We start from the raw sequence: 12,889 nt of genomic DNA on the forward strand, positions 1-12,889 counted from the left end.
CGATTCATGGGGTTGCAAAGAGTTGGACACGACTGAGCGACTGAACTGAACTGAACTGAACTGATGGTAAATAATCTGCCTGCAATGCAGGAAACTGGGGTTCAATCCCTGGGTCAGGAAGATCCCCTGGAAAAGGGAATGGCACCCCACTCCAGCATTCTTGCTTGGAGAATTCCATGGATAGAGGAGCCTGGCAGGCTACAGCCCATGGGATCACCAAAGAGTCAGGACATGACTGAGCAACTAACACTTTCACAGGTAATTATACTCAATATCTTATCATAATCGATAAAGGAATATAACCAGAAAAATAACACCTATGTAACTGAATCACCTTGCTATATACCTGAAACACAATATTGTAAATCAACTGTATTTCAAGAAGAGAAAAAGATCACATGGATAAAATTTAAGTAACTTATTTTCTATCTCACATGCTTTTTATTCAGCAAAACCCTTAAAAGCCTACTTTATCAAATCATCATGAAATATTTTTTATGATCAGTCAATCCTCAGGCTTTTTTTTTTTTGATGTGAACCTTTTTAAAGTCTTTATTGAATTGATTACAATATTGTTTCTATTTTACGTTTTTTGGCTCTCTGGCCCTAAGGCATGTGGGATCTTAGCTTCCCAACCAGGGGTCAAACCCATACCCTCCTGCACTGGAAGGCCAAGTCTTAACCCAGAGGACAGTCAGCAAAGTTCCAATCCTCAGTTTATTTCAAGTTGTAAAATGATTAATATTTTCTATCTCCTATGTGTTAAAACATAAATGTAAACTTGGATAATAAATGTTAATTTCAACTTAAAAAAAATAACAATTATAGACCTACCAAATCATAAACCAATGTTATCAAATTCCAAAGGAGGACTTTAACCATCACTGATAAGCAAGCTCCTAATCCAACAAAATTGCTGAATCCAACAAAATTCCCAGTACAGCCATTTTAACTTTGTCTTCAAAGCCTCTAGTTTTCCTTCTGACCCTTTCTTATTTAATAAATGTATTTCCAACATTCTTTAAAAGCACATAAACGTATGGCAAACCTTTCCTTAAACCCAACTCAAACCTATTATGTACTCCAAGCTCAGAAAAGATTCCCTTTCCTTGTATCTAGTCTTCTACCTTCTTGTCTTTAACTTTGGGAATCAAAATCAGGGACTGTGAACTGGAAGTCGTCATAGAAGAAAAAGTGAAAGTACAAGAAAATCTCATTAATAGAGGAGTTGGGAAAAATAAAAGATTCAAACCAGTAGAGATATCCCTTACCGATCTTTTATATTTAAATTCTCACGCATTTTGCTTAGAATATATAAAACCTAAATTCTATTTCAACTGCCAAAATTAAAGAAACTCTCTTTCCAGGGATTCAAATCACTGAGTCTGATTTAAGGTTTATCTCTACTAACTCACCTACATCAAACTACAGCAATATAAAGATGACTGGATAATAAAATGGCAAGGTGCATGAAGAAAACAACTATTAACTTCTAGTTAATCAAAAACAAACTAGTTATTTTTTTTTATTTGATATTTTGCTTTTTCCAACAGTTATCCAACAAATATACACACAATTCTACACACTTCAGATACATCCACAGGGGAAAAAAAAGGTACAAATTTCTTCTTTCATGAAGCTTTCATTTGATAACCATTATCTTATTTTCTGTTTAACACAAGCTTTAGATGTGCATTTTAGGGGAGACAGTATGCAGAAACAGACAGGACAGGGATGTACGAAAAGAAGTCTAATGTTCTAACTTTACATATAAGGAAACCAGAGGTCAGAAAACACACCTAGTTTACTTAAAGTCAGAGACGGATCTTCAAATGCTTAGTAACCCAAATGACATCCCAATTTCCTAAATAGCTCAAATAAAGGCTAAAAAACTTCATGTGATCTTTTAAACAAAGAACTGCGGGAAATATTTGAAAAGTAAAATAAAATCAGATACTTACAGTACTATGAAAAACAACACTGTGTCCCTTTCCTAAACTTTCTATATGAGCTGAGAGGTTAAAGCATATGGCTCGATGTCTTATCGCATCCAGTGTTTGTGCATCGAAGAAATCATGCGGTCGTGCTAAAAGTCAATACAAAAGCGGTAAAGAATATTTAGAAAAATGCAGATGTCTCAGAACAGTCATAATTAGTGATCCATTTTTCACAAAGATATGCACTAAGTAGAAAAGACTGAAACAATTAACAATCTATCTGTCTAATGTTTAAATGTCAAGATTTTCTTTGCTTTCAAAACATAGAACCAAGCTGACAAAGTTAAGGGTGTAAGAAGCAGAACTCTAAGCAGCAAGTGTGGTTTAATTCTGCTCCTTGGTGTGAGAGATTTTAACCTTCAACCTCATGACTGTACACTTTAAGTTCAGTTCAATTCAGTCTCTTTTTCATATAGTTTTGCATTTTACTCCAGGATCGCTCCTGAGCACCAGTCCTGCATTTCCAACAATATGACAAACGTCTTCATCTGTGCACTACAACAAGATCTCACTCACCTCAGCCGAACACATGAAATACATTTCATGAACAGTTTATATTAATATGTAACAAAAATTTCCTTCAGATTTGACAAAGTAGTAATATTAAAATTTAAAAATTTTGGAATTTTTGACAAACATTTTCCTGATTATGAGTAACTCTTCTAATGATAATCTAAGAAAATTATAAATACATTTAAATGCCAATGAGTACTCCAAAATTCTTTCAAACACCCAATTGTATCAGTTATCACCTATGTGACTTTGCACAAACTGCCTGATCTTTCTTAGTTTGTTTCCTAATTTGAGAAATGGAAATGCAACAGCTATAGATGATGAGTAAAATAAATACACAGGAAAAATGCCTTAAGCCATAATGCAATTATACTGATACGCTTGTATCATTTTTAAAAAATAAATGGACAAACCTAGAGTAAGCAATCTTTTAGTATGATCACAACAAAGTTATACACTAAAGATCTGATAAGATCATTTTTAAAATTTCTATTTTTATCCCATTAGTAACTATAAATTGTATTGTTTCTATTCCTAATAACACTGTTCAAAGTAAGGAAAGTACATTTATTATTTTACAATTGTGGAGCTTTCTAATACATATAAAATATCTCAATATTATCTGTAATTAAAAATTAAATTTTACTGACAATGAAAGAAACAGCCTAATTTCTTGGTACAGCATATTCTAAATTACATATATGCTAATTTACCACACTATTCTGACTTAACACATGGGTAGACTGAAATTGTCTCTACTACTCATGCAGTTCTCAGTACACCTACACACATCTACCAATTGGTATACTCAATAAAGCAATCTGAATAGCTCTTTTCTCATTGGATTTTTGCTCAAAAGGAAATAAACAGAACACCAGCTAGTAATAAACTAACAGAACCCACAAGATTAACAATGCAATGGCAATGGGAAATCAGTTTTTAAAAACTCACATTTATTTATGAGAGGAAAAATGTCATGATTTTACCTAATGCTAAGAAACAAATCCCCTTCCTACTTCATCTGCTGCTACTGGGTGAAAAAAAGGGTACTTTCTCCATACTCTCCAAATATGCTTTCTCTTGAGAAGAATAAGCTTATTAACAATGACTCACTGCTCTAAATCACTCAAATCTATCACTCCTCACTCAAGATTAAACAAACACAGAGGTCATCACTTGAATTAAATTTGGAATAATAAGAAGAGCTCTCAAATTTCAGATTCTATGCATCAGACCTTAACCATTTTATGTCTACTACTAAAGGATCAAGAATACTAAACTAGAACAAGTCTCCAAAGCAGGTGTGTGTCATGATCCACTAGCATGAGGAAGAAAATAATACAACTTCTTTCTTTTCCCCATTTCTATGTTTTTCAGTATTCCTTCTTGTCAATGTACACTAGCAGTGTTCTCTCTATACACTGTAAGTACATCAAGTTAAGACTGAACGCAACCATTTTTCTTAGTAAATTATACAATCAAAAACGTTTTGTTTGAAGACCACAAAAATAAAGACTATTTTCCTGTGGTTCAAAAGTATACAATCATCTAATTATGTTTGGTCCTAAATATGGAGGGGACATCTAATAATTTTGTAATTAAGCACTTAAACACTATACATATGCATCACAATAGACTGTTAAGCACTGAGACACAGACTACACTGAGTTTCCCTATTCACACACACCACTTTGGAATAGACAGGTTACTTTATTTCTACCTGATTTTTAAATCTTTAACATGTTCAAATTTTCTGAAATATTGTTACGAACAGCACCATTGTCATAATTTAAATTGTCTTAGTTCAGAATTACAATAGCCCTCAAAATCTAATTCTATAAAGTTTGTACTCTAAGTCCACATATACTTCTGCTCCCTTAGCTACTGAAGGTAAAATACACATCTGACTTCTCACAGGGACAGACCAAGATCCTATCTGTTCAAACTAGACTAACAGTAACAGATGAGCAGAGTTGAGGAATGGTAGAAAACTGAACTTGCATGAGAGTCTAAGATTAAAAACCGAACCATCTGACACACACTGCCTTTCATGTGTACTGAATACTTACGTAATGAGCGTCGTCTTTTGTTCTTTAATTTCCTCCTTTTGTTCATTCCAGCTTTAGAAGGAGATTCTTCTTTGGCCTTTGGCTGGCTAGAGACTTTTGAGGAGTTCTGCTGACTGAAGTGTGTGGGTACATGGCGAGCTAGCCCTCCCTGAGAAGCAAAGCTGGCATTGCAGCCACCGACGACACACTAAATAAAAAATAATAATAGTGTCAGGAATGCAGGATAAGATGCAAGCAAAATAGAAAGGAGTGGATATTCTGTATTTTCAGAAGTAAATACACTACTAAGAAGCACTACTGAAGTAATTCCAGAAAGGAGCTATGATCCATGGACAGAGAAACCTGGTGGGCTACAGTCCATGGGGTCGCAAGTCAAACACGACTTAGCAACTAAATCTCACCACCACCAGAGTCTTCTGTACTTGCAAAACTGAGAAAACAAGGTCTACTTAACTACCCAAGTCTCCTGGCAACTGCTATGCCAACAATGGATGCAGAGTGTTTGGAAATCACTAAAATTACAATTTTAGTAACTTCTAGTTAGATCTTAAAAAATAATATTTTCAGATCTTCTAAGAAATGAATGTTACTAAAACATTTTCCAAAAGTGATCCTCAAACAGTAAAATCCACACTGGATTGCTGCGGGGTTGCCATCAGTGATTTATTCAAGTTGTTTAGTTTCTGACTTGACAACCAAACAAGCAGGCAAATTTGCCATGTATGCCACTAAATGTATTCAACACATTATTCCCAAATGGTTCAACTTACATTTCTCTAGATTAATACCACAAAAGACTCCACATGTTTCCACAATACTGCCCTCTAGTGTGTGTAGTCTTTCAGTTGCGATACGGCTAACATTTCAAACTTCTAAAAGCACAATACAGTACAGCCCGGCAGAGGGAGAGGGAGGGAGACAGAGTGTAAGAGTGAGAGTGTGTGTGTGTGTGCATGCTCACAAAAGCAACTGAATCTTTGCAACCCCATGGACTGTAGCCCTCCAGGTTTCTCGGTCCATAGGATTTTCCAGGCAAGAATACTGGAGTAGGTTGCCATTTCCTCCTCCAGGGGATCTTCCAGACCAACAGCCCTCTATTAGTAAAGATCGTAACTTTATTCACAAAATCTCTTTAAATCTGACCATGTGAAAAGAGTTCACGCTCCTGTGAGGAACATCCTCATACTTTCAGATCACAATTAGATAATTTATCCTAGCCCATCTTTTCCACGCATTTTCAAGGGAAGAATATACTCTTATGAATATATACATTACCAGAAGCATCCTGCAAATCATAGCTATCTCTAAATATATTGGCTTACAGATTCTGATGAAAATCAGTGCTGGCTGAAACACTTCACAGCAAAATCCTTGCATAGTACCATTAAAAATTATTCTACTCATTTCACTATATGAGACATGTTAAGCACTCCAATGGTACTCAGTATTGCTAACAAAAACCTTTGACCATTCTAAAGGGCACACTAGGTTAAGAGAGAGAAGAATGACTCAAGATTTTAGTTCAAATATTTATCTATTCCATATTCAGTACTATCAACATTAGATGCTAGAAGTGTAAGGATGGTTAAGATATACTTTTTGCACTGAAAGTGCTTATATGTGATCAGCAAGACATATATATATAAAGCGACAACTTCAAAGGACTGTCATCAAGGGTTAAGGCACAAAGAGTTATGGAACCTTGAAAAGAAACAATTAGCCATATATAGGGCTTCACAATTCATTTAATTCTTACAACTCATCAAGTGTGGTCCTCGGATTGCCTACATCACAGAAGGCTCAGCTAGCCTTGAGAAAGAAGCTGGGCATCTGACGGTTGCTGAATTCTTGGAACCTAAAATCTTACTACATGTAGTTTTGAGCACCAAAAAAAAAGAATAATGCTTTTTAAAGTTTCCATCTTCTGCAGATTACCACACTGCCAGAAAATACCACCATCTACTACACGAGCCACTAGTCAGATGCTGCTACTTACCACTATAAATAATGCTACCAGAAGAAACTGAATTTTTATTTTTATTTAATTATATTAACTTTTTGAGGTCAATTTCATATAACATACCATTTTAAAGTATATAATTCAGTGGCATTTAGTGCATTTACAACCTACAAATAAATACAAGGTTTATAAGGACAGCTCCACATCCTTGCCCAGACTTGTCATTTTTCATTTATTTTATTAAAACCATCCTAATGAGTATGAAGTGGAATCTCACTGTGGTTTTCACTTGTTATTTCCTTAATAATCATTTTAATTTAAAACCTGATAATTCCTTCTAAATACTGAAAAAAAAATTTTAATATGGTTAGAAAACGTGAGTGTGTGAATCTATTCTCCAACTGCAGATTTTATGAAATCTAAATATAGATAGTGAGGGAGGGGATAAATTAGTAGGAGACTGGAGTTAACATACACACACTACCATGTATCAAACAGATTAACAACAAAGACCTACTGTTTATTCAATGTCTTGTGATAACCTATAATGGAAAAGAATCTGAAAAAGAATATATGTATGTATGTCTAACTGAATCAGTTTGTATACCTATACTTAACAGTGCAAATAACAATACTTCAATTAAAAAACGGTTAAAAAATAAAATAAATATAGATGGAAGTGTTCAGAGCCTGAATGAAGAGTGCTGAAGGAGAATCACCCTGAATAGTTAGTTATGCACTGTTCAATACATGCCAGTCATTAGACACACAGAGCTACTGAGTCCTTGACATGCGGCTAGTTCAAATTTTTAAAAAGTGTTGCAAGTATAAACTGCACACCAAATGGGGAAGATTTAGTACCAGAAAATGCAAAAGGTCTTATTAACTATGTATACTGACAAGACGCTAAAATGATCAAATAGGTGTGGGAGACACAGAGTTCCATCCCTGGGTTGAGAAGATACTCTGGAGAAGGAAACGGCACCCCGCTCCAGTATTCTTGCCTGGAAAATCCCATGGACAGAGGACCCTGCTGGGCTGCAGTTCATGGGGTCGCGAAGAGTCTGACATGACTGAGCGAATTCATTCATTCATTCAAAGATGTTATTTAAATTATTTTCATTTTTACTTGTTTCAAGTATTTTAACAGCATTGAAAATTTTTAAATATTAAATAACACATTCAGTTCACACGTCATTTCTGTTAAACTGTACAGTACTGCCATAGACTAAGACGTGCAGTAGTGATTTTTCTTGCTTTTCCATTTTAAAAGAGATAACCCCTGTATTTCCTAACACCTATTCTAAAAACATACTTTATTATTTATCTGGCTGCACTGAGTCTTAGTTGCTGCATATGGTATCTAGTTCCCTGACCAGGAAGCGAACCCAGGCCCCCTGCCTTAGGAGCTCACAGTCTCAGCAACTGGACCAACAGTGAAGTCCCAAAGAAACATGTGTCAATTACATATTTTGTGCCCCATGTGACAGATACTTCAAGGAATGCAGTAAATAAAACAGTTTTACCCTTAGATTCTTGCTTGAGTTCTGGTTATTCAAACAAATTTATGGACAAATTCCAGATTCCAAATTTTAGAATTGCTACTTGACTATAATTAAGGCAGCAATGACAATAACTGTTCAGATCCAACTCCCCAGGTTTAAATTTCTAGGGATTTTGTCATACAAATCCACCCAGGATTATCCTTAATTACAAGGATTTGAATAAATTAACAGATTCATTTTGTCCTAGATTTCTTCACAACTGCAAAAAATAAGCCCTGGTAGTACCTAGAACTAAGAGAGTAAATACCTCAAGTTTATTTTAATCAGCAATGATTCAATGCTCAGGAAATAAAATCAACAATGAGAATCCTAATAGAAAATTATTTTATCTTTGGTTTTGATTACTCATCAATCAAGAATCAAAAAATAAACAAAGACTCAAAAACAAATCCTAAAAAGAAAACATAGAGTAAAGGAGAATTTAGAATGACAGAAAAGAGCACTTTCAATGAAAACAAATACAACAGAATCACACACCTTTCACTAAAACACAAATTCATTTACCCTAACAGAAATTTTAAACGTCACTAATCAATTCCACTCATTTAGTGTTTATCACGGACAACAAGGTGAGAGACAAATCTGTTGCCTCAAATGGTCTTAGTGCATTCACTCCTCGTAACACAAGTACTTCATGGTGTTGAGTGACTTTACTGTTCAAATAGTCAATGTTTCATCCACACATACAACAATGACCACTGAACATTAGCTACCACACATGGTGCTGATTTTCAAAAAAAAAGCAAACTCATTTCAACAATCAGGGGAAAAACTGGTGGTTGGAAAAGTGTTTCAAATGTTCTCTCTTGAATCCACTGAAACATTTGTTAGCTGCTATTGTGGGCATGTAGCTGTTACAAAGTTTGAAACATGGAATGACAGTTTTTTCAAACAGAGTTGTTCAAATGAAGCAGCACCAAGACTGTCATTCATGGTCATATTCCCGTAAGTGCTATAAAAATCTACAAGGGGCTACTGAAACACAGAGCAGAAAAGAGAACATACAGGAGTATTTATTAGCAAGTAATCTTAAAGAAAACAAAAATTCCAGGTACAAACGTTGGTTTCTTAGTTTTGACAAATGTACCACAGTACGTGAGATGATAACATTGGGGGAAAGAATGGGGTGAAGGTATGAGTACTCTCTGTACTATCTTTGCACATTTTCTGTAACTTTAAAAATTTTCTGGAACAAAGTTTTTAACATTCTCTGGTAGAAAGCACAGCCTAAACAAAACCACAAGCAGGGCAAAAGGAGATCCATTTGAGATGTACAAGTAGTTCAGTATTTGGCTGGGACACAATTCCTATGAAGATATAGTGAAGGAATAAATGAGAAGAGAGAAGCAGATAAGTATCAGATATGATATTATACATCATGCTAAGAAATATGGATGTTTTCATTTACAGAGATGGAGGAGTTACCAAGGATTTCAAATAGCAATAAGTAAGTGAACCTTAGAAGATGAACTGGGAGATGAATAATACAAGAGCACAATGAGAAGTAGTAATAGTATCCACAATACACTGAGAGGCAAGCAAATTGATAGGATTTGGGAATGTATACGGGGGCAGTATATGAGAAGTCGAGAGAAGAATCAAGAATAATCAAGGACTCTTAAAGTCAGGGTCACTGGATGGAAGATCTTACTATTTACTGAGTCTAAAATAGAACCATGGTTGAAATGGAAAACCAAGCTTCTGTACATATTAAGTTCGAAATGCTCCATAAGACATCCAAACTGAATATTCTATTCTGGAATCCAAGAGGGAAAATTAGGGCTAGATGTAAACATCTAGAAGTAAGCAGAATATACAGAGTATTTAAAACCAAAGAACTTGATAAGATAAAAACACTTAGGGTGAGAGTTTTTGACAGCAGTCTCCAACATTCAAAAGTGAGGCAGAACAGCAAAGCAGACTCCGAAGGAACAGCCACTGAGTTTCGACGGGGATGAGGAACAGGCAAGTGTGGCATCAAGGAGGACCAGAGAGGAAAGAGTAAGTTAATAAAAACCAAGACCCCATATGCAACATTCACAGAGTAAACAGAACATACATCTTTCTTCCCTGTGCTTTCCCCCCACCCCTCCTTTCAAAGAGCTTTGAGCTGGTATCCTCATTCACTAGAGAAATGATGTTTAATTATCAGTTTTGGTAACTAACCACGTTCACCCAGTGTTGTAGTAAGTGGTACTTCTCTTACAGGGTCCTCTCATAAGAGAAAACCTTTGTAAACAGAAGTTCTTGGATTTCCCTGGTGGTACAGTGGATAACAATCTGCCTGCCAATGAGGGGACATGCTTCAATCCCTGGTCCAAGAGCATTCCATATGCTGTGAAGCAACTAGGCCTACGAACCACAACTACTGAGCTTGCTCGCCTAGAGCCTATGCCCTGCAGCAAGAGAAGTCACCATAATGAGAAACCCATGCAACGCAATTGGAGTGGCCCCCGCCCGCCCCAACTAGAGAAAGCCCACATGCAACACAAAGATCCATCACAGCCACATAAAGAGTTCTTAAGCCCAGGTGCACATCCAAATCACCAGAAAGATTTTTTTAAATAAAGGAGCAACCAGCAGCACATCAAGAAGATTCTAATTGGTCACGGGCGCAACTCGGGCACCAGAATTTGAATACCCAGTGGCACAGCTCATATAGTCAAAGAAGAATGACCACAAGACTCTTCTTAGATTTCCAAATAACCAGATCCCTACCATTCCCTACCAGTGACCAATTAGTTTCATGGGTGTGTGTGTGGGTAGGGGTGTGTGTGTGTTAAGGAATCATGTTTTGTTTTTCAGTATCATCATCTTCATTACACTTATTTTCCTTATTTATATTCAAATTGTACCATCTTTGGTCAGTGGAAACCTCCTAAAACCTGGCTGCCAAGGCTAGGTAAAATGAGTGCTTCAAACACAGAGACATACAAAGACAAAGGAGAATTAAAGACAGAACAGGGTGCTTAAAGTTTTGTATTACTACAGAGAATGTTGAAAAGTAAAATATTCTCACCCCCCCAAAATATACATACATATATAATGTAATATATATATAAAATATCTGTGAGGTGATGGATGTGTTAATTAACTAAATGGATGGAATCCTTTTGGAATTGTAATGCATATCCAATCATCACAATGTGGACTTTAAATATCTTAGAATTTCATTTGTCAATTATATCTCAATAAAACTGGAGAGAAAAAGCAAAAAATTTTTTAAATTATCACGATAAACTACCATTATCAAACACATTACAAAGGAACTGAAGAAGGAACTTTTTCATTACCCATCACAGTGAATGATGTAATAATACTGGCATCACTGTGTCTTGTAACAATTACCACAATTTGCTTATATGCACAACTGTAAGACACGCACAGTTAACAAGGATACAATAGTTTAATCCTGATCTGATGAAATTTCTGTTTTCTTTATCACAATTTAGGCTACGTTCTGACTCCAAAACACTTAAAACGACTGGCTATTTCGTGTATCAGGTCTGAAAGAAAGTCTTAAGTTTTTCGAGCAATACTCTATCACAATGAGAAGTCATTCAGATATGTCACTATTATGAAAGAACATATTGTGCTGCGGCAGACTAGCTGCTGAGGAAAAGTTATAATAATAAATACTGTAATAAATACATCGGCAGACGCTTTAATCTGAGCCACCAAGGAAGCCCAATAAATACATTAGCCCATGACAACTAAGTGACTACAAGTACTGTGTTCAAAGTAAACAGAAATACTAGAGTAGAAACATATAGAAATAAAAAGAAAACTATAGAGACTATCTGAAAAGTACAACTATGTAATTTCTATCACACTATACAAATTTGTCCAGACAAGTAACTGTCACACTGGCAAAATGGAAATCAAAACCATCACCAAACATGCTGTGTATGACTAATTTTTATTTTCTTCAGTTAAGTAAAATATTACTAAAAACGGTGAGCTGAGGTCAATTAGCCATGATAAAGCTTAATACCAAATGACCAAGGAGAATGAAAATCACCACTGAAAATAAAGACCAGAGAACAGCAGAAATAATTTCAAAACCCTAGTCCTATTAACACATGTAATGTTTTTCAAACTTTAATAATAGAAGGTTTCACTACATTTAACAAAATGGCAACAGCAACTCCCCTCACACAAACTCTAAAGGCACACACAAAGCAGGGGTATATATACAAGACAACATGAATGTGGCGAGGGGGTGCAAGGAAGGCGCTTGCTTATTAAGGAATAATCTTTGCATTTTCATTATACAAGATAAACATTATTAAAAGAAAAAACTATATCTGCATTTCAGGAGTATGATTTTATAATACTAAAATCTGATAATGAGCTAACAAGATTATTTTCATATGACATTAACTTTTTTATCATCGAGCGCAAAACAAGCATAGGAAATATAAAATTCAGTTTAAACCTAAACAACACATCAGTGACTTTCATTTATTTCCCGTATCAACTCAATTAGGTCTTTCTGGACTTTTCGTTTCTAACCTTTGCCATTACCAAAAAAACTCAAACAGACTTTTATCATCTGAATCTTTAATCTTGAGACAGCTGCCCCAGAAGCCACATGAGCAAACACTGATAAAATTCAATATGTAAAAATCTGTATTAGATGAACATCAAAATGACAGCCATGTATTACAAGCTTAAGAATAACAATACATGAGTCCATTCTGTAGCTACATGATAGAACAATGGGTAGAAAGCTCTGAAAACAGAGTATCAACAAATAAATTCAGATGGCAACGAAGTTAGAAA

At 35.3% G+C, this 12,889-nt stretch overlaps 1 protein-coding gene across 1 annotated transcript in view; it reads right to left on the reverse strand.

Annotated features, from left to right (window-relative positions):
* The window catches only part of AEBP2 (AE binding protein 2), a 62,942-nt gene that overhangs the window by 9,953 nt on the left and 40,100 nt on the right, over window positions 1-12,889 (reverse strand). The window contains exons 4-5 of the mRNA XM_052640355.1: window positions 4,580-4,766; window positions 1,962-2,086 (exon numbers count right to left, since the gene is read on the reverse strand). Coding sequence (XP_052496315.1) covers window positions 1,962-2,086; window positions 4,580-4,766 — 312 coding nt within the window. The remainder of the gene's footprint in view (window positions 1-1,961; window positions 2,087-4,579; window positions 4,767-12,889) is intronic.

The sequence above is a fragment of the Budorcas taxicolor genome, chromosome 5 (genome assembly GCF_023091745.1).
Source record: "Budorcas taxicolor isolate Tak-1 chromosome 5, Takin1.1, whole genome shotgun sequence".
NCBI lineage: Eukaryota > Metazoa > Chordata > Mammalia > Artiodactyla > Bovidae > Budorcas > Budorcas taxicolor.